This window comes from Fopius arisanus, unplaced genomic scaffold, assembly GCF_000806365.1.
Source record: "Fopius arisanus strain USDA-PBARC FA_bdor unplaced genomic scaffold, ASM80636v1 scaffold00032, whole genome shotgun sequence".
Taxonomy (NCBI): Eukaryota; Metazoa; Arthropoda; class Insecta; order Hymenoptera; family Braconidae; genus Fopius; species Fopius arisanus.
Window position 1 is genome coordinate 1,001,177 of NW_011887771.1, and position 26,820 is coordinate 1,027,996.

The 26,820-nt window shown below is 36.5% G+C and overlaps 1 protein-coding gene across 2 annotated transcripts; it reads left to right on the plus strand.

Moving 5' to 3' along the window:
* Positions 1-923: 923 nt before the first annotated feature.
* On the plus strand, positions 924-26,449 carry LOC105265829 (myelin regulatory factor-like protein). 2 transcript variants are annotated; one of them, XM_011303571.1, is made up of 4 exons: positions 924-1,586; positions 19,583-19,676; positions 21,260-22,324; positions 22,617-26,449. In XM_011303571.1, exons 1-4 carry the CDS (start codon positions 1,538-1,540, stop codon positions 24,808-24,810), a joined length of 3,402 nt encoding a protein of 1,133 aa, XP_011301873.1. In that variant the 5' UTR covers positions 924-1,537; the 3' UTR covers positions 24,811-26,449. The 2 variants fall into 2 exon arrangements, with proteins under 2 accessions (XP_011301873.1, XP_011301874.1); XM_011303572.1 differs by having other exon boundaries at positions 22,629-26,449.
* The last annotated feature ends 371 nt before the right edge of the window (positions 26,450-26,820 follow it).

Consider the following 26,820-nt stretch of genomic DNA (forward strand, 5'->3'; position numbering starts at 1 on the left):
AAAAATTTCAAAAAAGTATCAGGGGAGCATGACAATCAAGGAGGTATTCACTGAAATTAAAAAATTCAAAAATTTTTAAAAAGTATCAGGAGAGCATGACAATTGAGGAGATATTCACGGAAATTTGAAAATTCAAAATTTTTGAAAAAGTATCAGGAGAGCATGACAATTGAGAAGGTATTCACTGAAATTTTAAAATTTCAATTTCAGTTAATACCTGCTCGATTTTCATGCTCCCCCGATACATTTTCAAAAATTTCGAATTTTCAAATTTTAGTGAATATCAATTTCGTAAAGCAGAAAATCATATTCACCCCCTCGACTGATCCGTCTGACCGCGGGACTGCTACTAAGGCCGTTACCGAGTCGGCTGACGGACAGACCCCTCACTACTGCGTGCGGCCCCCCTTTCCCCCAGAACTGAGCCAATCAGTGGGGGTTTGACTGACCCCCCTGGCATTGTAGTACTGCACCCCAAGAGTGGAAGGGGGCCACACGCAGTGGTGGGGTGTTTACCCGTCAGCCAGAGGGATCAGCGAACAGGGTGAATAGTATTTTCTGCTTTACGAAATTGGTATTCACTGAAATTTGAAAATTTGATAAAAAGGAGGTATTCATTGAAATTAAAAAATCGGAAATTTTCAACAAAGTATCAGGGGAGCATGAAAATCGAGGAGCTATTCACTTAATTTTCAAAATTCGAAATTTTTGCGCGCCATATCTCGCAACAATATTATCCCAACTGTCGATACATCTGATGTATCGATACCCCCAGAGGGTAAAAATGTTAAAGAATCTGCCAATTCGATCCAAACCAGATCCATCCTCTTCTGCCCTCTGGATCCGCACTAAATCCTCAATAGATAACTTCCCTCCCTGTCTTTCCCGCTCATGTCACTAATCTCACATCCTGTTGACAGCTCCCCCCAATGATCCATGGATCGACTCTGATCTCAGGAGATCACTCCTGCAACTGAGGTTCATCCACAAATTTTGTACGCCAGGTTGAAAAAACAATTGATCAAGTGAAAAAGACATTGAAAACTCAAGTCCTTTTGAATCTCATCACGTGACTGTGTCGCTCTTGCTGGCACGCAAGTGTGTTTTCTGGTGTTGTGCCTCGGAGGGGATCCAAAGTATCGCGACGTGCACCAGCAGCAGCCTGTGTCCCACTGAGTGCATCACAAACGTTTTACAATCGTCAAATAAACCATCAGAATCCCATCAACAATTCGAGGGTAAAAATTACCCCCGATATAGTGAGAGTGAATTAGTGACAATGGATCAGGGCTAACGAGCTCGTGATATCAAGGATTTTAACGTGCACCCGATTTTCGGTTGTCTTCCATATTTTTGGAGACACCTGGACTACTGTGGGCAGTTATCAAGTGACGTGACACTCTGGCGTTGTCAATTTGATCATCTGGTTATTGTTGATACTTCGTTTGTTATGGCGATGTGGTGTGATAGAAGTGGAAGTACACGAAATGGGGCACGCTGAGGCCCGGAAGGAATACCGGGTGTCATCGACGGAGGTATGGATGTCATCGGGGATGGTGATGAGCAGACCCTTCAGGCTATTCTTGGTGAGAATTATTTATGTTTATTTATACATTGTCTCGTCTTTCTTTTTCTTCTTTTCCTTGAGACACTGCAGCGAAATCGAGGAATTTTCCAATAGTTCGTTGACCCCACTCTCGTGACCGCAAAAAATCCCCCACTGGGGAAATTATCCCACCGTTTTTTCCACACTTTATTTCGAATTTTTACGCATTTTTGTCTATTCATTTGCGAACCGTGAAATTCGAAATTGAGGGGTTCGAAATTTATGCGTCTTCAAAATGCAACGAGAGACTTTTTTTTGTCATTTTCCTTTGGTTTTTGCTGTTTTTTTTTAATCCTGGAGATATGTACGAAACAAATAAAGAGTACATAGAGCACTCGTTGCCCTATGATAAAGCCACGTGTATTTACCATAAATTTATTGAATAACAATGGGTTAGGGAATAGTTTGTAGGATGATATGACAGAAATAAGAATGACAGTCCCAAAACGAAAACCTGCCACTGAATTTTTCCTCAAGATGGACTGAAAAAGTTGTATCGACGGTGGAAATTGCAATGAGTGCAACACTTGTCCTCTGTACGTGGACACTTTACCCTACTTTTTCCCAAGATATTCCCCCTTCACACTGGCAAAAAGACCTCAATCGAGAAAGAAGTTTTTTTTTTTATAAATACGCATTACACGATGCAGCTCGGTGCATACCTGTTACGCGTGTTTCATGCTTGGCAGATTGCGATGCGCAATCGCGTTGCATTGTATATATTGTCTCCCCTTTTCACGGTGTTCTTATCACTTTGATTTTCAACGAATTTCGGTTTATCTCGGCTCTCGGAAACTCGTGGCAATAGACAAGAATTCATCTCGCGTCATTATAGTTAATTTATCCATCAAGCCGGTTAGATGTATGAATAATGAATGGAGGAGTGATTCTCCATTATATTGATTCTCACGAATTAATTAATTATGGGATACCGATTATCATTCAATTATCCACTGATTCTTGTCCGGTGAACGTCAATGTCATTATTATATTATTCACTGTTATAAATTTCTCATTTTTTAAAATTATTTCTTGAGTTTTCACAATTTATCATTTGAATTCAAATTGCAGTATTGCAATGAATATTCAATACACGTAATTGAAAAGATGGGAAAAATGCAGATGGAATTTGTGGAATGCAGATAAGCGTTCCGGGAATTTAGAAATTTTAGATCAATCAATCAATAATAAGTCAATCGATGATGAATAATAATTATTAATGAGACCATAACATTTGGAGGTGGTGGGGTAGGGCCAGTGATTAATTCTGAGATGTATTTTCTTTGAGACGTAAACAAATTTTTTGATTCGATGGAAGCTATTGAATTTTTATCGAAATATTATTTGAAACATTGGACATTTATCGGAAATGGAGTTGTCGTGATGGTCTGGTGATATTTAGCATCTCGGGGGTAGGAGTATGGAAAAAATATTAGTGGAGAGGGCAAATGGAAAGGCGAAGATGGTCGGATTGCATTTGGCTGTACAAAGCCTTTCGCATTTTACCACTTGCTCAGTACACCTTGTACCACACGCTTTCTGACGTCACAGCTACACTGCGTACATTCACCTCATTAAGTACCCATAGCATCCATGATCTAGGACAAAGGTTAGAGCATTATTGAGAGGGGAGCAGTTACAATTCGAATTTCTTTCTGAGGTTTTCAGGGATTTCCTCTTGATTGTCACGTTTTTTCCAGATTTTTCTCACTATTTTTCCTCTTAAATTCTCAAAATTTGTTGCTATTCAAATGTTGCTGACATTTCAGGACATCCTGCAATTGAAAATTTGGAGTTTCGTGGGAAAACTCAAGAGTAAATTTCCGTAAATGTCCGTTCTACTTTTCCCTGAAAATGAATAGAAAAACAGAAAATTGAGGTAAATGTATGGGAAATCGTGAAATCATGTGAGATTGAGAATACGAATTAGACAGAATTTTACAAGTAAAAATTTTATCAAGAGACAATATTTCAAAAATTCGACACGGATGTAACGAAAAATTTAAAGGGAATTTCAGCTTTTAGAAGGAATTGTTTTGACTTCACGCGAGTGCCTCATGTAACATTGTATTTGACTTGTAATTAATCGTGATAGCGTTATCAAGTACATTAAGAGCGAATTTATGTGCTGAGAATCAGTGACGTTAACATCGTCTTTAATGATGATTTTTGCTAATTTACTTTTGGGTTTTATTTGTGATTATTCCGGTCATTGATGACTGGCTATTTTTAATTCGATAGGAGAGCTTAATGCTTCAATCAATTTGTCGTGTTTAATTCTTCCAATGGGAATGCCGGTGTTTTCCCATTCCTCAATATTTTTTGAATGAAAAACTTCGGAAATCTCAGGTTCTAGACAAATCATATAGACGGTTCCCTAGAATGAACAAAGAAAATTTTCCCTGAAGTCTCGTGTGCAATTGCACTGAGTACTGTTTAAATTTGACTCGTGAGCGGGCACGTGGTAGTGAATGAGAAGATTCGATTGAAAAAAGTGCAGGTACTTGTATCAACTTCAATTACCAGGAAATTACATAACTGAGGCTTTTTACGCGGCCTTTTGGGAGCGTTCGAGGACATGCGGTGGATTGAGTAACGAAAATTTTCGTAAATATGAAGGAAAAAAATTACCGAGTGAAATCTGTCGCTCAGATGAAATTACAGTGATAATTCAATAAATTGGTGCACGCCAATTTATCATTTCATCGACACTCTCACTTTTTTAATTTGATTCTCAATTAAAATCTTCAAACAAAATTACGCAAATGGGTTAAGAAATTCTTCTCCGAGTAATCTTTAGAATCATTGATAAATCACAATTTTTCATATCGTAATTATTGTAATTACTTTAGAAATAAATGTCACCCCGAAAAAATCATTTCCCGATAACTTGAAGTGTTTTTTTTATAGATATTTTTAATTGAATTCCTAATTCAAATCAGGAGTGAACATTTTTTTTAATCTAAAAAAAATCAGAATATTATATCAGAATATTATATCAGGGGATTATGGGAGTTTTTTTTTTAATAATATATTTTCTGAGTGAAAATGTGGGAATCTATAGTCTAGTCCACACCAAATTGTGAAAGGTACTTGAATATCCAATGAATGGATTGAGGGAGAAGTGTGTTAGTGGCAACTTGAGGTGTGAATAGGAGGAAAGAATCAATGGAGATCGGCGTGAAAGGAACTTGGTAATTGCACACCAATATTTGTACCTCGAATATTCAGTCCCAGACAACTGGAAATAGATTCGAATTTTGAGGTGGAAATTCAGTAAAACCCGAAGAATCTCACACATAGTCTTATCATAGTCTCCAAAAATTCTCCAAATTCCCTCGAGTGAAACTCACATTTAATTAATTAATTAACTCTCGTCTTCTTCATTTCATTTTTCATTGAAAATTTCAATAATAATTTTATATATATTTTTATATTTTTATAAATAATTTATTTATTGATAATTATATTTTTCATCAAAAATAGAATGATAAAGACAAGAATTTACGAATGAATTGAACTGTCATGTTAATTCGCGAATTATCGAATCAGTAGTTTAGAGGATTATAATTAATTGATGTTTACGTCTGATGGCTTTTTCCACCCCAATTATCATCAACCCCTGACATTAATTCTCTCTTGGACTGATAAATCCGGTTGTCCTGCCTCGGCTGACAGTTTGATTTATATTTTCCGTAAAAAGAGTCGCAAAAATAAAAAAAAACCAAACGATAAGATGCAAAAATCAGCGATGGCCGTCACAAGGGTTGAGCGCAGTCTCCGAATTTTTTCGAGGCGCGATTCACCCCATTGGACACCCGAGAAAACGCCCATTTCGTCTCCAACGCGAATATCAACGCATGCGCTTTTATTTACCCCTGAAAATAACACTCTCTCCTCCGTTGCATAAATAAAACAATTTTTCTCATATCTGCAGGTAGTAATCTGCGTAATCACAGGATTGGCACTCATCAATTCTCAAGTCATTACAGGGAAATTACGTTTGGTAATAATTCGGACTAATTATGAAAGTCGCGGATATTGTTCCGAACCTCTGGCGAACGATTTTCTCTCATTTTTCCCATTTTTTCAACCGTCAATCACGCTTTCAGTGATATTTTTAGCGATTTTCATCGATCCAGTAATCAGAGTATAATAATCTCAAATAACAATTCATATTTTGCATTCCACATTTTCATTCGTTATTCCTTGAAAAATCATTTCTCTCGCCAAATATCTTTTCTTGTAATTACATACATACACATATATACCACACATATGCAATAATTTAATTCACTCCACATTTCCCAATTTTTTGCAAATTTTCCGATAAGAATTCTTTAATTTTTCTCATTCATAATTACGAGCGTTAGGTTGAGTTTTCTGAATATTCCTCTGCATTCACTGCGACAAAAAATATTCTTTTAACAAATTAATTAGCTTCTGCCAAGTAAATTACTTGACACAATTAGAGGTACAGACTAATAAACATTGAAATATATGAATTTCCTTATCGTCAGGATTTACTCCGCAAAAATGATTATTTTTCTCCGTGTGTGCGTCAGTCGTATAATTAATTCGTATAAATTAGCTCTCAAATATGAGACGTATTCAATAAAATTATGCATAAGTTATTGTTATTATTAATAACCCGTGGGTTAATGGGCTGAAAAGCTCAGAATGGCCTCAAATTTGTGTGGAGGGTCGTGGGTTTTGAGCATCGATTAAACAATCCGCCCTCGTCCCCTCATCGACCTTCGGACTGAACCTCCCCTCAATTCCACCCCCCACTCTACCCTATTCTATGTACATCTCCCTCAAAATACTCGTTTATGTGCAACTTGTATGTGTACACGTGCATCTATCATTACATTTTACTACCGCACGCGAAATCGATCCCTCAATTGCCATTTCCGACTTATCAAATTTTTTCCCTCATGAATGTCCAAATGCCAACGATTTTTCATACTAGATTGAGTGGATTGCAATGGCGTCGAGGAAAACGAGGAAAAATTCAAAGAAAATTCCAGAAAAATCCGCCAAAAAATAATGGAACTTCATGATTTATGGTTTTTATTTAAATTTCCATTTTTTTGCGGAAAATATCAGGAAAATTCGACGGTAATCTTGATGAAAATAATATTGAATTGAATTTTCGGGAAAATGGGGATGACAATTCGAGTCTTAAAGTGGAAAATTTAAAAACTAAATTGAATTTTCAGGAGAATATAGATATTTAAAGACAAAATTGAATGAATTTTCGATTTTTCCTCGAAGTTCCCTGACTTTATTACTCCAATCGAATAATTAAACCGTCAAGTTCCATATTTTCATTAAATGTACATTAGACAAAATGATTTTTTACACCGAGAGTAAAAGTGCCAATTTTTCTCAAAAATCGCTTGTAATTTTGCTACAAAAAAGGCCAAAAAATTTCCCATTGGTGCTGTAATATTTGACAGAATGACATTTATCAGCGAATCGTGGAAAACACGTGATTTTCTGTGATTTTTTCTCTCCGTGTGCATGAATGGAGCGATAAAATAGAGACGAATAATCGTAGAAATCCGACGAAACAAGTAAAAGAGTGAAACACGTCGGTGCATTCTCATTGGTACTTGTACATACCGAGTTGCCGATTGCGTCATGTCCTCTTGTATGAACGAATGCTGAGAAAATGAGATTGAGGGAATGGAATGGAAAATGTTGAGTCTCAGATCGAGTCGATGAGAATCTAGAGAGCGGCACCCACACGTGAAGTTTTCAGACCAGTGGAATCTAATGACATTCATGGATAAATGTCGCGAATTGTTTATGATCGATAAATAATACTAATGGAGGGGATTGTCCGTTCTTTCAATGACATGAAAGGAAAATACAATTCTCGGATTTCTCTCAACTCTAAATTTTACTTTTAGGAACTTTTTCTATTAATATAATCTCTTCCACATCCCCATTATTTTACAAAAGTTCAATTTCCCCCAGGTACTTTAAATATTATGTAAAATCCCAGTAAAAACTCACGGACTGCAAATTATTTAACACTATTATCCATATAAACTTGCGAAAGCGCTTCCTTGTTTCTAAATAATTATACGCGTGATAATAAATTTCGCGGGAAAAATATATACCTGATTCAAGGATATATTTATTCCGTGGTTGTTTAAACTTTGAGTTTATTGTTGTTTGAATAAATTGAATAAATCGTTGAGGTTTACTTTTTTTCTTCTAAACGTCATTATTTATAAATTGATAATAATTATATCTTGTTGAAAAATTGGAAACAATTTGTGGGTTCGAATTATACGGATATCTTTTGTTCAGTTCCGATGTCCTTTCGATTGTTTTTATTTATTTTTTTACCGCAGAATTTCTTCCACTTTGTTAAAGGAACGGAGACCTCCATTCTGTGTGAAAAAAAAAAATCTACAATTTTATTTTCAGTTTAATTGACACCTCGGGTTTTATTGACCCTTCCACGGTTAATTTTTTTGCCTTGAAATCTCGAGGAGACTATTGTCTACAGTAACACCTCGGGTCTCTCGGAAAAACTATTATTATTACTTGATTTTATATTTAATCATTCGCGGATTTAATAACTGCCGTTATCTCGCTTATTTTATAGGACTCAAACTATTTCACGGAATTTCAGAAGCCGTTTCGCGTAATTTCAGGTGAGAGTGACACAATTACTTCATTAATGAATAACCATTACGGAATGGCTCGTCGTGGTTTTAACAAATTTCTATTTTTCAATCGTCCCATGAATTTTTCTCCTCACAGAGAAAACAGATACATAAAATTCTCTTCGGGTATCAAATATTCACCAGAATATTCGCGATTCTGGTGACTTTCAGGGGAAATGGTTGAAAATTAAGGTACATTTTCGTTGCGCACAGTAGTACGAACTTCTCCGAGGTACATGAATTGTAAACACAAATGTAATCTAAATTTACAATCACAAAAATGAGTTTTAATATTCACGTTCTCTAAAATTGTCCAACAATCATAACAGTAATTCCATCCGCACTGATTCCATGACCTATGTTTATTAACATTCTCCCACAAGTGCCATTTTTTAATTGCACGTCTCTTTAAATTGAACGCAAGCTCGAGCTTGCGTTTAATTGAAAGCGCATTCCTAAATCCGGAAATATAAAAACTCTAGAGTCTAGAAGAGTGAATTATAAACCCGGGGGAAAACCCCGAAATCCAAAATGTTTAAAAACTTTTACCCACTTTAGCAAGTTTTCAAATGAATTCTTTGACGATGTTTCAAATTGACAGGGGAATATTATTTCGTATAGCGCTTTATTGTCAAAAGTTATTTTTTCCAGTGGAAGGAATGGGGCGAAGGACGTTGTAATTGCACTGGAGTATAATAACCAAGAGGAAGGAATTGTTTGAGGACAAGCGTAAAGATTTCCTCTGGTTTACGATGGTTTAGACATTCTCGTATGTCCGCATATGGAGCGTTTCGCTCGGCAACATACGGCGCAAGTAGTTCAACGCATTATGTATATCCATTCCCAGTTATAAACAATCTCGTATGAAAATCTGGAACGAATGCCACTCTTGCCGCACGTCCGATAATCACTCTTTTGTCGATTATTGCGTGCTTCTTGAATTTATTTTCCGATAATTAAGCGATAATACGCATTTGCATATTGCACTACATTTTTATTCTTCAGCTTTTACCTTACGCTCTCCCCCCTAAATTAACGAATATTTCTGGACGTTCATCTTGTCCTTTTTCTTCTGTTAATGAATTATTTGATATCCAGATATTAACTCGCCATTTTCTAATTTTTCTGTTTCCACTTTCTTAATTTTTTATTTTCATTTCTTGGGTGTTGTTTTTAAAATATTTCTGGAGGGTAATTAATTGGATTCTCAATTAATTAGTTAATAATACATGTATTAACTCAACCCTCATAATTTTTATGAACTATCATTAAATAATTTTTGATAAATTCCAATTTCCGTCAATATTCCTCTGGAATTACATGATATAACTTTACTTCACTCCTTTTATTACGAATATCTCCGAAACTAGAAGAGATATCAAATTTGTTCAAATAACCCTTTTCGTAGTTCTCAAGTAGTTCTATAAAAAAGGTCATACGAAAAATTGTGCTATCTCCCCGAGAACTCGAGCTTTCCATCGAAAACCGAGCAGCATTAAAAGTCCGCTGGATTACCGAATTCGCTGAATTGTGCCGATTTGATAAATTTCCACAGTTTGCGGATTGAAAAAATATCTGAATGAGTATAATTTGAAGAATCCCCTATCTGGAAAAGTTGGGGAATTCTCGGTTTAGCCTGAGAAAAAGGAGGAAAAAAAAAGGGAGAAAAAAGGAATTGGTTATAGATAAGAGGGAGCGATGGTTTGGCATGGGCTCACACGCGAGGGATTTTACGAGGAGGACAACCATCCAAAGACCAATGCTTTAAAATCAGATAGTATAGCTTTGTTCTATTTTTCTCCATTCGTTTTATTCTTCTCCAGGTCTCGCTGGCAGGGGAAGGGGATGATCGTAAATCAGAGCGACTGTATGCCCTGAAATATAAACGCTCGGCTATTATGGAAGAATCATAGTTATGCCGTAGCTTCTTGATGTCCTGATGTCATGTTCAGAGCCTCGGTCACGCTATATTCTCTTATACTTTTCCATCCCCCCTTTCATCATTTCATCCTTTTCAACCTTTCACCCGTCTTGGACTGTCGCACCCATTTATTCTCCTCCAATTTTACTTTTTTATTTTTGAAAAAACTGGCATTTTCCCGCATTTTTTCACTTCATTATTCACATATTGTTATCAATTCAGATATTCATATATTAATTCATATATTAATTATGTATTCATGTTTTTATTTTTAGTATTTAGGGGAGGGGGCTGGAGGGGATCTGTTTATTAGAGTTTAGAGTGCGCGTACGTAGTGGAGAAATTTTCACGGAAATTAGAACGAAATTTCATGGACAATTGGTTGCGGGAAAAAAGTTCAGGAAAGATTACGGGACAACTCAGATAATCGGAAAGTGGCAAAGACATATTTACATAATTTTTACGTAAATTTAAAAAAAATAGGCGGAAAAAGACAAATATTTCGTGTCACCATAAAATAAAACAAGTCTATTGTAACGTTTCTTTATTATCGATTTATCTCACTAGTGATCGATTTCCGACGAAAATCGCCAGGGACTTTTTTGTAGGTGAATAAATTTCCTATCGAAAAGCCCTCGATGTTTTTTTTCTAAAATCAGTCATTTTCGAGATGAAACGATATTCTGCAAAAGTGGAAAATTCCATTTGTCGCGTTTTTCACTTAGCGTTTTTCCGCGTGGAAAAATCTGCACAGTAGGTCACAGACTAGAAATGAGAGTGAAAAAACTATTGAAATGTGACACGTAGAAGGCGATTGCCATTAGTGCCAAGCGCCGAGAGTTTGTGATAACAAAGTAAACGCATTTCGTGTAATCACTGGGCAATCGCTCCCATGGGAGGCAATTCGACTAGAACTCTTCTAATCACTCGTGATTTTTTTATTCCTCCGCTCCAGTTTATTCTGAATAATCGAATCTGATTGATACAATTCGTCGCCGAAAACTATAAAAAGCGATGCAATCCACGTGACGAGGATAAAAATCAAATGAAATCCCCACACAAATATTTTGGATTATCATCCACGGCAAGTCCGAGAATTACAATAATTATGAAATTCTTCATTTGCGAGTGGCGATTAGAGACTATTTTAATCGATAAGAATCACGTCGCGATGTTCGTGACTGAATCGATACTGGGAAAATCCCATCAGTTGTACCACTGAAGACGCAATGGATTATACTTTCAAAGTAATCCTCTCCTCTTTGTTCATTGAACACACGTAAATCTCCGTATAATTCTCCGGGACAAAATTAAACAACGATTATGCATAATTGTTGTTTAATTTTGCTTGCATTTTGCCTAGCTTGCAACAAATTCCCTTAAAAATTTTCCCTAAAAGGGAATTGACGGAAAAATTTATAGTCTCAAAAATATCCCGAATTTTCCTAATTGATGTACAAAAAATCAATAAACTATACGTTTTTTTCATAAATTATTTCGGGAGAAGTCCTTCATTTTTATTATTATTATTATTATTTAAATCCCTCATGAAGAAATGTTTGTTTCACTATTTATTGCTTAAAGCCCTTGATAAAAGATGGATTATTCAATGCATTATTGTCATTTTTTATTACTTTCATTTCCAGTTCTATTGTTGTGACTATAGAAATTATTATTAGTATTATTAGTAATAATAATAATAATGACAATAATAATTTCAAACATATGATGGGAGTAATAATAAAAATACTTCAACAAAAATACAATAAAAAATCTAAAAAATCTGAATTTTCATGGTAAAAAAAGTTATCAGTAAAATACATTAATTTACTCCACGAGGGTAGCTCTCCAGGGAATTGTTGATAACGTCCCAAAACGCCTGTCGGTTTTATAATTATCGACTCAAGTCTTCGGCGCCACCGAGAGATAACACTCCAATTTTTCGTCATTAAATAAATTAAAAAAAATTCACGACATTCCTAAAGTGATGTAACATCAGTTAAGACATCCGTTCACTAACAACTGAGAAAGAATTATTTGATTTGCATTCTCGTTTCAAACAATTAATTAATTCGCGATATTAATTTAATGTGCAAAGTAAAATTTTTTCTCAATTCAATTATATGGAGTGATATTTATTTTCATGCTTTCCCATCCATTAAATTATTCATTGAAGAGGTTTTATTGCGTTATATCACTCAGCATTGGTTAAACATTTGCATATCCGTGATTATTGTGAAAATATTGTCGAGTTAATGAGCTTTGGCACGTGGCGAACAAATTACACGCACTGGAGCCCTTAAACTGTCCTTCATTATTCACACGGGTATAACAAGGGGAAAGAGTCCTGATGTCCAATTACAACGAAAAAAAAAAATTCAGGATAAAGTCAATACTCAAATAAATCTGTTTAACAGCTTTAAAGACTGTTCCCTGATTTTTTCTACCTTCCCCATGATAAAATATATAAAAATCATGAATTACATGAGTCGTTTCCATATATTTATTAACGTCATACGGATATTTAATATTTAAATAAAAAACAGAAAACGTATTTGACGTTTTTCATGTATTTTTCAGAACGTATTTCTTTTTCCCATGATCTTGTACTTTCCATTGTAATTATTTCAATAATAATTAACAATATGTTAGCGAATTGATTAGAATTGTTATGAATTGATTATGATTTTTTACTCTATTTTTTCCAACGGGACTGATTTAACCGGATGAAAATCCTATAATTTATTTATAAGAAGACGGAATAAATGTTGAAGGGGGTAAAAATAAAAATGAGAGTAGGCGATCATGACAGGTGGATTGAAATTTTTTTCGAGTGATAGAGACAATGTCAGAATAAGAAAGACATCTATATCCAGGGATTTGGGGTCAGAGGATAGGAGAGGGGTTTCATATGCACCAAGACATCCCTTATTTAAGCACCGCCTCCTGAACCCCTGGTAGTCATCCCCATTCGTCCACTCGAGTCTAGCGTTCGCTGGTGGAAAGTAGAATCACTAGCCAATCCTGAAACCTTTGACCCCCGTGGTGCTAGTGAAATGTCCTCTCAACCATCCAACCAATACACCCAGGAGAATACATCGGGTGAGTGTTGGATGAAAATAAAAATACAACGTCAAAGATATTCGCTAAATCGTCACTCCATACCTCTGGCTTGAACACGATAGAAAGGTGGCAGTTTCAGTGGAATTGGTTTATCCTTGAGTGACAGTATTTCGTGTTCCACTGTGAAGAATTGACTGAGGAGTTTGTTACAATCCAAGGATATTCTCTTCCTTCCTCTCCAATCAATCCCTTTCAATTCTTGTTTCACCTGTTTTTAGAAATCAATAATTGGCAATTCTGTGTGTCACACTGTGATATGTTCGATTTTATCGAGACCTCGGATCATTGTGACAGCGTGAAATGATGAATGTTGCCAGCAACACATGACAATGTAGACAATGCTGGTTTTTCGAGAGACGTTTGTGTAGAGTGATCATTTTATTGCAATTATGGAGTTTACTTGGACGATTCAGCATCAGAGCAACGACACTATTGATACCAGGAGTCATCATCCTGATCAGGAGGAGACTAACGTTATTGGACACTCAGCTGCCAGGAGACTTCTTGCAGGTGAACCCTGGGGGAGGATATTTCAATCTGTCAGGCATTGTATTCGTTATTTTAGCTCGTTTTGGTATTCATTCAAGTTTCGTTATTACACTGGTAATAATTCGTGATGTCCTCGATTTTCCACTCCCCGAAAAAATCGAAATTTTCCTGAATTTCCAGGATTGTCAAAATTAATCGTCACCTGCTAATGGAAATTATATTTTATTTTAACAATAATTCTTATAATTTTTCCTTAAATAACAGTACTACTTCCCTTTTGTTAACAGATCCTGAAATTTAATTTTTCATTCTATTAAAATTCCAGTAAAAAATTGTTAAAAAACCCTGAAAATGTCATGACGATTAAATATTAGTCACTAGTAGCTGTTCGATATGAACCAAACAAATTTTAGTAAAAAATAGTTAATAATCCGTGAAGATGCGATAATGACTAAATTTGAAGTGATGACATGACGTTGACACCCTGTCAAACAACAAAAAGGGTAAACGTTTATCGAGATTACAGATGCCTAAAGGGTGTAAACTCTCCCTGTTTGCGGATATTTCCACACATGTTACCCCCCACCTGATCCTGACCCCTCAATAAAAATACACCAATTACAGTAATCGCCCCAATCGTCTGAGCATGAGATCGTGTGGGGTGGTTCACCTATGAAAATACAAATGAATAAATAAAACAGCTGCTAACACCGGGTGAAAGGGAACTGTTGCTCGATTAACTCGAACGTTTAAATGCCGCACTTCCGGTTCCATTTGATCACAAGCCCCTCACTGACAAGTGACAACCAGCACCTGTCCCACTGAATTACCGGAAAATTTGTTAATTATTTTCACCAATTTCAATTTCAAAACACTCCAATTTCATCTCGCGCTCTCCCTCATTTCAATTTCATCATTTTCATCATTGACTGGAGTATTTTATCATTTATAAAAAATATATATCGACATTCCGATATTTATCTCGATAACACCCAACAATTAGTCCGATTTAGAAAGTTGGAAGTGCGTCATCTCTTGCTGGGAAATAACGCTGAAATGATAAAAAAAAAAATTATTCATCAGCATCCATTGAGTGAAACGCCTACCCCGGGTTTATAGTCTGGAAATTATTCATAAAGAAAATTTCCTCAGCTCATTTATTTCTTCTCATCATCAATATTTTAATGTGCCCACTGTTGTGGCTGAGTTTACAGTGCAGGAAAAAATGGAGACCAGGAAATTTCAAGAGGTTTTTCTATTTCTCGGGTGTGAAAGAATTCAAATGACACGTACAATCGACTCTCTGACGTCTGCATTCCTAGAATTTATCTGCAAATTCACTATTTGCAATAATTCATTATTTTTAATGATGAGGATTTTTTTTACATCTTTCAGTTGGGTTAGATACAGATTCATTAATAATGGAACAATTGTTTCCAGAGCAAAAACCATTCTTTGATACATAAATGTTGTGAGAGTTCTAATTGTTTAAATGGTAGAAATGAAATTCAATGATTTTACCACCAGGATAAAAATTGATGTTTCATCCTCGTGACTTATCATGGTTACGTGCCTTTTTTGCACTATCAGCTGTGATGAGTAACCCGAGCTCATTTATAATATGACGGGAAATATAATGAATATTTGTTGACATTACATGAGACAATTTTAATTGGATTTCAGTTCTTTGTATTGCTTTGAAGATAATTACTCACGTACATCTGTTACGCAAAAATACCGGTGAAAAAGGAATTCGCGATGGCTTATTAGGCTCGTTATTGTCGGGCTGGCAGTGCCTGATCCTGAATTTGTGGGATACCTGGGAAAGTCGTCTAGTCTGGTGACTTGAGTCTCCGCCCCGCACTGGAAAGTCGTCTTTTCATCGGATACGGGGACAACTGAATTTCCACTTCCGGAAGTGACTCAGGTGGATTTGTTTGCGAAATTAAATGCAGGGAATGATTCTTTTTCAATATCAAGGGATTTTACTCCAATTAAGTCCCAGAATGATGTCCATTCCAAGCCTTTGACATACCAGAAAAAAATTTATATGCTTAATGATTGATTTATGATAGTTATACACTATTGTTGTTATTATTATTACATTATTATTAGTTGATCCATGATATCTGAATTAATATACATTACTGACATGTTTTATACATTGTCTTTATCATTTTTTTTATATATTACAGTTTATTCATTACAGTTATGACGTTTTATGGTAGGCGGAAAAAATATCCCCGGAAAAAATAGCCCACACACCCAAAACGTGTTAAAACCCACCCAATTTGATAGACCATAAGAAAATTAGAGTCCCCGAAAAAATAGGCAACCGAAAAAATAATTAAATTAAAAAATAATTAAATTGAACGAGGTTTAACACGTTTTGAATGTGTGGGATATTTTTTCCCTGGGATATTTTTTCCGGGATTCCGTTTTATTGACTTTAAAATTAGATCATTCATGAAAGTTTATATTTATCCGAAAAATTCAATGAAATTTCGAATTTTCAGGGAATCTGTGGTATTTTAAGGCCCAATTTAAGTTGCAAAAATTGGACACAGAATTTCATGGGATTTCAAACAACTTGGGAATTCCGGAATATAATCAACTTAATTCTCATAATTTTGCACACTTCCATTATCGTATAAATTGGAAATCATAATTTCAATGAATATTCAAATAATTCTACGATTTTCTAGTGAAAAATGGAGATAAACTTCATGCAAATTTAGAGTTCTAGAGAATGTCAAGCTGTTGCTTGGGAATTCAATTAAAATTATAATCATCCATCAATCTGGTTTCCAACTAAACAATTATCCCAAAAGAAGAGATCATTCGTTTTTATGTTTTTTTTTATTATATAATTATAAGTATTTTCTGACTACCCTCTGGATATTTAAATAATTATTTATTTGGAGAGTGAAAAATATCGAATTGGCTGATGAATTATTTTCAGGGGATGTTTTTTGAGAATGTTGTGAGGATTGGAGGGAAGTCGGTCGACCCTTGGGCTGTTTGTTTGGTCGATATGAGAGAAACATCTATAAAACTGGTTACGCCTCAATTCATCCCCACCTCCTAGCAGATTTGTCATCCTGACATGAATAATGTTTCGTTCGATCCATTTCCATCGTTTATTCCTCCACCGTCATTTGCCATTGTAAAAAAAACCGTTTAATTGAATCTCGTTTCAGTGATAAAAAATTTCTCCTAGTTAATGAGACCTTTATTAATGCAACTCGATTAACTCTTTAGGATATTTTTTATTTTCTAACGAACGCACGAATTTGCAACTAGAAATGCAGAATTTAGAAATAAAAAACACAATAATTCATTATTAATTAACTTGAAGATTCCCAGCGCGGAAACAATTGAAACATTCAGCCTAGAGTAATGTATGTGAATATAATTGAGATAATTAGATTGAAAAAAATATTCGTCGAGATTTTAATATTTATAATGAATCAATTAAATAATATGGATTTTTTTACTGGATGTTAGAAATTATTCGTTAATTTTAAATACTATTCTATTCTTAATAATTTGAAATTCTGGTACGTCTAATGCTCAATAATTTAAATAATCCAGCAATAAAGAATTCCCCAGAAATTTAAAATCAGTCGATTGTAAATTTCCATTTTTTCAACTTAAAATTCCGATATAACAATTTCTCAACCTTTAACAATGCACTAGATTCAGGAACAGCGTTGGCCCGTAAAAAAAGATTTTCCATCGAATTAGTCGACAGTTTTGCAAAAACACATCAATGGGGAGTTGTAATCGTTTTTTTAATACGAATAAAGATTGATAGATCAATCTTTATTCATTGATGCTACTTTTACGGTTTTCCATCAGAAGGAGAGTGATACGGGAGGGAAAAAAAATTCAGTGGGTTTGGGGAGTAGATTTAATCTGTTTTTCTTAGTGAATCCCTCCTTGAGTCAACTGTCCGTTTAGTCCGGACTATGTACGACCGGAAGGGACGAGTTATGACACTTGAATCAGTCGATTAAACTCTTAAGAGGGTCCAAGGTGCTCTTCCGACACTTTCTGCTCTTTACTCCTCTCCAAAAGAACACGACAATTTACGTACAAAACACTCGGATCTCCCTTTGCCTTTTCTTTTTTCCTCGTTTCATTTCACTCCAATCGTTTCCGGGATTTTGCAGGTTTATTGGCCCTCGGTTCATCGACTTTTCTCTCGCTCCATATATTTTCTGGATTTTACCCACCGGTCTGTTTGTTATCAACAATTGACAACATCCGATATTTAATTCCATAATTGTTGATTTTCTGTCATTACTCGTTATTCACGAACGGTTAATTTGATCCATGGAGTAATGGAAAGGAAAATCTTCCATTCGAGAGGCAATAAAAATACATTTTTATTGTCAATTCTGCAAATCGTTGATTTATCGATCAACAATTTCGGTTTCATACTGAGAACTGATCATTTTTTATTGATAATTGTTATTTTTTTATGTATGTAGGTTTATCTGTAATTATTAATACTTAATAGATTCATACGTTCAATAAATTTATGTAGAAAAATGAAAAATAGAATAACAAAGAGTTTAAGAACTCAGAGCAATTTCTCTCAATATGAACACACATTTTTTTAATGCAAAAAAAAACATAAAAAATAGATGAATATTCGTAAAAATCCTCGAAATTCTGTGTAAATTACCAGACTCCATATCCAACTCCAAAAATTATCCGAATTTTCAAGATTTTTCTAGAAAACTCCAGAAAACCTGACAGCAAAGTTAATCGGAGGTCGACATGTGTTCGCATAAAAACATTGCATCCCACACGTAACGTCTGACCAGAGAAAGAGACATTTAAATGATTATTAAGAAACGACGGAGAGAAACAGAAAGTTGACGGAATAATTGGCACAAATTGACACGAAACATTCAATTGAAATGAGATCAATAAATCCAATTACTTAACTTTGTGAACAGGTTGGGGGTCAAGAGATTGTCACTCGTCACGATTGCAGAATCAGTGGTTAAATGCAAATTAATTATCCTTCACTGAATTTGATGTTCACTTACTAGTGTCTTCATTTCTTGGAGGATGTACACTCACTTTGTCTGGAGGCCAGAGGATTTATCCTTGTGGCAAGATTCAATTCCAGTTAATGGAGAAATGTTGAGACCGATAATAAATCAATTATTCCATTTCCTGCATCAAGAAGATAATTTACTGGAAATTCAGAAGGAAAAACCGCTGAGTTTTCAGAGATTATCTTAAAATTTTCTTCCATCATTTTTACAGCTCGCATTCATCTCCAGAAATACCGGAAATTCTACGACCATCTCGCTGGACCTTTAAACGATGCTTTATCCTTTTACCCAAAATTATCGTTTTTTCAAATTAAAATTTCTTGTCCCAAAATGGGACAAACGTTTAAAAAATTCATACAACTTCAAAAAAACATAAGAAAATGAAATGATAATAAAAAAAACAGCCATAAAATAATAATAAAATGCAAAAACTATAAATTTTTAATGATCAATCCACTTTTTTCATTTCACAACAATTTTTCAGAAACTCAAAAACCAGTAATTTTGGCTAGAAGGGAGCGACATCCTTAAATCTTGAAATATTTACTGAAAACAAATTCAATCGATTGATAATAACTTTTTCTACTGCAGTACCCCTTCAATTTAATTGAATTCTATAAATTATTGACTGAAATTATTGTAACTCTCGTTCTTATTATCGTTTTACTTTAATTATTTGCAGGAAGGGGCGATTTCGTAGGTGGAATCGACAATGAAGCTCTGGATTTTTCTCAGCTCGAGGATTTCATTAACAGTGACAGTCCACATCCAGCCACGTAAGTTCAATATAAATCCAAATAAATAAATAAATTTCTGAAAATGCGCGGAAAAAAAATTGATGAATTCGATTTCACTTTAATGTCTCGTCAGGTAATAATTCAATCGCAGAACAGAAAAAATCTTCATAATTGTCACTAACGTTGGGAAATAATAGTGTGTAACCTTGGTTGGAAAAAAAACCGGAGAAAAAATACAATGATTGACTGCCGGTGACTTAATCACGAGAAAATCCGTTACGATGGATAATGACATGTCGAAGGAACTCTCCGAAAACGCAGAACAATTGTAATTAACTCAAATCTATAGTTTCCCGAATGAATTGCAGAATATTTACGACTAGTTCTATTGATTTCTCACTCTACAATTCCATAAATGAAGATAAAAAAAAAATTTCCGTAGATTTTTGTTGTAAATCCGAAATTTCGAATTGAACACCGAGAAAAAAAACTTCGAAACGAAATATCTCGGAATTGAAGAAAGATAATAATATTTTCATTGATATCTTTTTTGTACTTCTCACTTTTTTCTATAAAAAATGTTCCTACAAAAAATTCGCTAATTTCATTCAATTCCGAGATATCGGCTTAAAGATTCGTCGAAAAAAATGCACTTGTAATTCACCAGTTGAAAAGGGAATTTGTTCTGCTGCAATAATTTCTATTCACTTGATGCCTATTTTTTCTCTGTGGCTTGAAGAAGATTTGAATTGAACTCATTCACTCCATCGTCATCAGAGGGTTTTTTTTTCTCAAAGATGAAGTTAATGCCACCATTGAGGGCTCGCAGTAAACCGTCAGTAACAACGTAATGACGAGCTCATGCAGACAGCAAACGAAATTGATGGAATCAGTGCTGTGTCGCATTAGGGTAATTTGTCTCGTATCCACTAGCGAGGGGTTGAGGGGGGACTCATAAATGCACTTGTAGGACAATGATGGTGAAAATGGTGGAGTGAGTACTGTAAATCGAGGGCTCGTGCCACCGGAACAATCCAGACTATTGAGATATCACTTCCTCTATCAGGATCACGCGAATCTCCGACCATTCGTCCCTCCAAGAAGCACAATTAAGAAAGTTGTCAACTCCCTCGACGATAACCGAGCAAAAAATTTTTTTATTCAACTAAAACCCGTAGAAGTCCTCTCCACATTTTTTTATCGTGAATAATTAAAAACTCCATGTTTTATCAGCACACGCAGTGAATTAGATAGCGATATCTCTGATTTATGAGCTGTGGAATGCACCAACTATCGAATCCCCAAAAGCCAAAGGGGGAGAGCAAAAAAGTGTAACGAACACAAATAAATTTGCAATATCACAATGAGTGTTCAGAGGTCAAGGACAAGTCCCCCATCACTCGTCGCGATGGCACATGGCGACGATATCTAGAAAAATTAGAAAGCATACTAAATTAATTAATTGATAAATATAAAATTCAAATAAAAATTAACACCTCACTAATTGATCCCTTCATTACTGATTACATCCTGAGAATTACTCCCCAGAGAATATATTTGAAAAATTTTTAGAAGAATCTTTAATTATTGGATTTATTATTGGAGATTAAAAAAAATTTCAGTTACTTCGCGGACACCTTAGCCCACAACGAGACAACAGCCCCGCCATCGCATAATGGCCGAGTGGATGTGCAACCCCCTCGGCTGCCATCGCCCATCACCCACCAGGTCCAGGGTTGTCCCTCAGGACAAACCCCAGTTCCCACCTCCACCCCTTACAAAGACCAGTCGTACGTCCACCCCCATGCCCTCCCCGAGAGTCCCCCGGACAGTGGTTCAGAGCCTCCGTACTCCCCTCCTGGACACCACGAGCAACACGTCCACTCGCCCCACCAAAAATCCACAGTCCAGGACATTCTGCTTCATCACCAGAGTAATGGCTTGAATTATCCATCCTCGAGTCTTCTTCCCCCTTCCCCAAGGACTCTGGCCTCCTCTGGAGATCCCCTCCTCCTGAGTCATCCTGTTCTGACTCCCCTTCTGGCACCGGTGACGACTGCCTTATCCTCCTCATCATCATCCTCGTCGTCCTCCTCCTCATCGTCATCATCCCAATTGAATCCTTCGTTACCACTTCCTCATGAACGCAGTCCCAGTGGCATCACGACTCTTTATTCATCTCTGCAATCAGCTCCTAAAAAACGAAAACTCAGTCAGGATAGTTTGATCCATGTGAAACAGGAGCCAGAGCTCGGGACAATCGAGCACAGCTGCTCCAGCAGTGGTGCTGTCCTCGAGAGTGACGATGTGAACGGTGATAATTCGTATATCGACTCGAGTTATCAGTGCATCAGGTTTCATCCCTTTCAGCAGACCACCTGGCATGCACTGTGCGATCACAATCTCAAGGAATTGCCAACACCTCATTACAGGGTTGATGCTGACAAGGGATTCAATTTTAGTAACTCTGATGATGCATTTGTCTGTCAGAAGAAGAATCATTTTCAGATCACCTGTCATGCACAGCTACAGGGTGATGCTGTTTTTGTTAGGACTGGGGAGGGCCTTAAGAAGATCAGCAGCTTTCAGCTTCATTTTTATGGGGTCAAAGTAGAGTCACCCACGCAGACCATCAGGGTCGAGCAGAGCCAGAGTGACAGGAGCAAGAAACCTTTTCATCCGGTGGTGTAAGTTGTTGAATTCAATATTTCAAACTATTAACTCTGCAGCAATTCAATTCTCAACTATCAAAAATTTCGATAAAACAATAATAAAATCTAATTAATAATCTAATGGAATTCGTTGAAACCTCATCTCTTCACTGTGAAATTAATTTTTGTTAAAATTATTCCATGAACAGAGATCTTATTAATTTTTTTTTTTTAACCAAGAGTATCAATTGAACACTTCAAAGCAGCAATTTGACAAATTTTGTCAATATCCCTGACATCCATCAGTATCTTCATTACACTAAAATAGCACCCCTTTCAGGGTGGAACTGGGTGGCGAGCGTGTCACGAAGGTGACAGTAGGTCGTCTCCATTTCTCCGAAACGACGAGCAACAACATGAGGAAGAAGGGCAAGCCAAATCCAGACCAAAGGTATTTCCACCTGGTGGTTGGTCTCCACGCTCACACGTCTGATCAATCGAGCTATCAAGTGGTGGCCCATGCATCAGAGAGGATAATCGTCCGAGCGAGTAATCCAGGGCAATTTGAATCAGAGGGTACAGGGGTGGGAACCGAGGGTGGATGGCAGCGAGGAGGTGCTCCTGACAGTGTCTACCACGCAGGCCGAGTTGGAATAAACACAGACAGACCTGACGAGGCACTCGTCGTCCATGGGAACATGAAGGTGACAGGTCACATAGTGCAGCCCAGTGACGCCAGAGCCAAGCAGAATGTCCAGGAAGTAGACACGAAAGAGCAGCTGCGAAATGTCCAGCAGTTGAGGGTTGTCAAGTACAGATATGTTCCAGAATTCGCTCTCCACTCTGGCCTGGGGATCAAAACCTCGGAGGACACTGGTGTCATCGCCCAGGAGGTCCAGCAGATTATACCAGAGGCGGTTCTGCCTGCTGGAGATATCGTCCTGCCAAATGGGCAGAGAATTGAGAATTTTCTTGTCGTCAATAAGGAGAGAATCTTCATGGAGAACGTGGGAGCTGTCAAGGAGCTCTGCAAAGTCACTGACAGCCTGGAGACGAGGATTGATCAGCTGGAAAGGATAAACAAACGTCTGGCCAAGCTCAAGAGGGGCGACAGCCTCAAGAGCTCCGTCAGCACAGTCTCCAGTATAGCATCTGGCAAGTACTCATCCAGTGGCAAAAAGAATTCTGTGTCGAGGAGGAGTGAAAGGGAGGAGGACCTTCTCTGCAGCAACAAGTTCATCCAGATTATCATTGTTATTCTGATTTTAATTATGGCGTTTTGTCTCGTGGCCATGGCGACACTCTACTTCATGGAGTACCAGAAGAGGAGCTCACTGGAGTGGACTGCAGTTGCTGGTAGTGGAATTATGGGAATTGGTCCAGCTCCAACGCCACCGACAACACCAAATTACAATTCCAAATTTAATCCTCTGATTCACAGCACGCCATCGAGTTATCTCGGTAAACAGAGTGGTTTCACCAGGAGTGACAATCAGGCGACAGTCAAGGATGTGGGTCTGTCGACTCTGCCACCTGATACCAAAAAGCAAATTTATTCGCAGGAGATAACCTCGTGGTATCCATTTGGACACTCTGGAGGACAGGGGAAGCACGAGAAGAGTAACGAGTTTCCCAGCAATTGGTTAAGCAGGAATGGCGGTGGAGTTGTTCCCAGTAATGTCGATGAGAATGATCCTGGTGAGGTGGACAGTGCTGGGAGAAATCCTGTGCCCCTGGGGAGACCCCCCAGGTGTCCAATGCATTACACTACGTTGGGAAATTCGTGCCAGGTCTACTGCTGCACAGACATTCATCCCCTGGAGGATCCACACCCTGAGCATCCCCCAGAGAAAAAGCCCTTGGCAGATCACCTGGAACATTCAATCAGTTTAGAGGAGAAGAAGAAGGTGAATAAGGGGCTGCAGAATGGCATCAGTCCAGCTGACTCCAACACCCAGACTCTCGTCAAGGAGACAAACTTCAAATATCTTCATAAGAGGAGTCGGAGGGAGGCTGGAGGTGGCGAATGGGGAGAAGTGGCGAGTAATGCAGCGGGTTCTCTCCCCCCAGAGCCAAAACCACAGCTTCAAATCGTCGCCAAGACATTCAATGCAACTCTAGATCAGAGATATTGCTCAGTGGCATCACCAGGAACTCCAAATAACATCAGTTGTGATGTTCCACTCTCCAAGCACATGCCTGACACACATTTGACGCTTCATTTTCTGGGTATGCCTTGGTACTGGCAAATTGTCCAGCTCTGTCCTGTACAGTTGAATCCTGGAGAGTCCATGGTCTGCGGCTGGGGCTACACTAATCAGCAGCACCAGCAAATCAAGTACACTGAGAATGCCAATCAACATGGAGACCAGTCATTTCCCCTGGACGTCGCGTTCTACCTGAGGAAAACCCTCAGGTTCCGGGTTCCCACTGTTCAGCCGCAGGAAGACGTCTGCAAAAATGCACACTCCAGTGATTACATCGAATTCGCTCTCCACTTTCATCGGGACTGCGATGGTTGAACTCCGTACTCGGGACTTTCTATGATATTTCCAGAATGCAGGATTTCGTTGGAGCCACCACGTGTGAAAAAAAAATCAGCGAATAATTACTACTATTGATTTTTTGTCACGTAATTCCAAGCTCTGAGTAATTTTTAAAAAAAGGCAACTCTCGATATTCGTCAGGAATCGGATGTTCCTGATTCAGTGATAAATACATAAATGAACAATTGAGGGGAATTATGAGGGGGAAAATACGTAGAATACTTTTTTTTTCATTTTAGCGACTGAGAATTTTTTTCTCATGAGATTTATCGGAAAATTGTGAGACAATTTCAATCGATTGATGAATGGGGGATGGGGGGGATTCATTACTGATCTTTTTTTCAAGTGCACAAGACTATTGTAATCATGATAATAATCTACTTATTCTGAGGTACATTTGTATATTTTTCATGAATCGTATCATTACTGCAATTGCTCGGAGAATTTCAATTCATCACAGCTACTCAAAATTCCTTGTTAGATATTTTTTGATAACTTCCAGTACCTACTCTAGTTATATTACAATTAAGTTTCACTGTTGAAAATTTTTTTTCTTTTCTACAATTGGAGAATCTCTTATAACGAAATAGTATTAATTTCGGGGTTTGAGTGATGGAAGAGGGAGTAGTTTTGGCTTTGATGGAGCAGTTTTTACGATGGAATTACCCTAAATTGATCAAATTAATTATTAAGTGACTAGATACACGTGTAAATACAGCCCAATGATATTCCACTGAGAAAGTATTGATTAGTGATTAATTAATGTGAAGGATAAATGATGAATCGTAGTTTTATGGATGAAGATAAGGGAAATCATGATCACTCTTACGAGATATTCAAGATCTTCGGCTTTGAGCTTTTTTATTTATAGTCCCCGATTATTCGTACGTCATTAGTAAGTAATTATAACATTGGAAGGTGCAATAATAATGAAAGAATCTCGCAACTCGAATTTTAATGATATCAATGACATTGAATTGATCAACGAGAAGATAAATTTTGTAACGTAATTTGAGTGTGATACACTCATTTCGTCTGGAGAAAGGAAATTACACTTTAATGACAATTGGAAAAATTCTAGTTATTCCTATCGACAGAGAGAATTGAGATTTTTTGTTTTTAGATTTGTTAGTTTATTTTTCAAAGCATGACATGATGTATAGATTTTTTAGATTACTAGTCCCCTGAAATGACTCTGGCAGACGTTAAAGCGATAATTTCTGTTATTTTTCTCTTCTCTGGCGCTAAATGTCTATTGTTTAAGATAGAGTGTCAGTGCCTTTGTGGATTCAATTGTACATTTGAGAATGAAATTTTATGTAAAATGTATTATTGTACTGCATATTTATTAATATATCATTGAAATTATAACATTATGATGGTAGAATAAAGAATATTGCTCTGTGAATGACTTTCTGCTGGGTCTTGATTATTTCTTCAATGAAAAGAAATTACTCTCATCTTTTCAGAAATCTTGGTCTTTTGGATTATAAATTTTTGGGACCAAAGGACCAATTTGTCAATTTGTAAATGTTGTAATTCACTCTGTGCTGGATTTTGCTGGGAAGTAACTGAAAAAATTATTCAAAAAGAAAATAAAAAAATGAAAAGAAGACATTATTTGACAATAATCTACAATTTTTTATCCTTTTCATCATCATTTATTTATAATCATTGAGAGGATTCAGAAACGCGAAACAAAATCGGAATTTCGAAATATTTAACACGAAGAAAATAAAAATCAAATCAGCTATACAGTGACAAATATATGTGAGCCTTAATAATATATTTCCAATCACAGAAATAAATAAGAAAAACGTCGATACAAAAACTGCACTGTCAATTTCACCTATTTTAATTAATCATAAAAATTACATTTGTCAATTTATGTTTTATCCACAATATAATGTTATTCCATATTTCGTGTGACTGAAAAGCGACGGACTTCAATGAACATTTGTATAATATAACGCACTCTCAATTTCA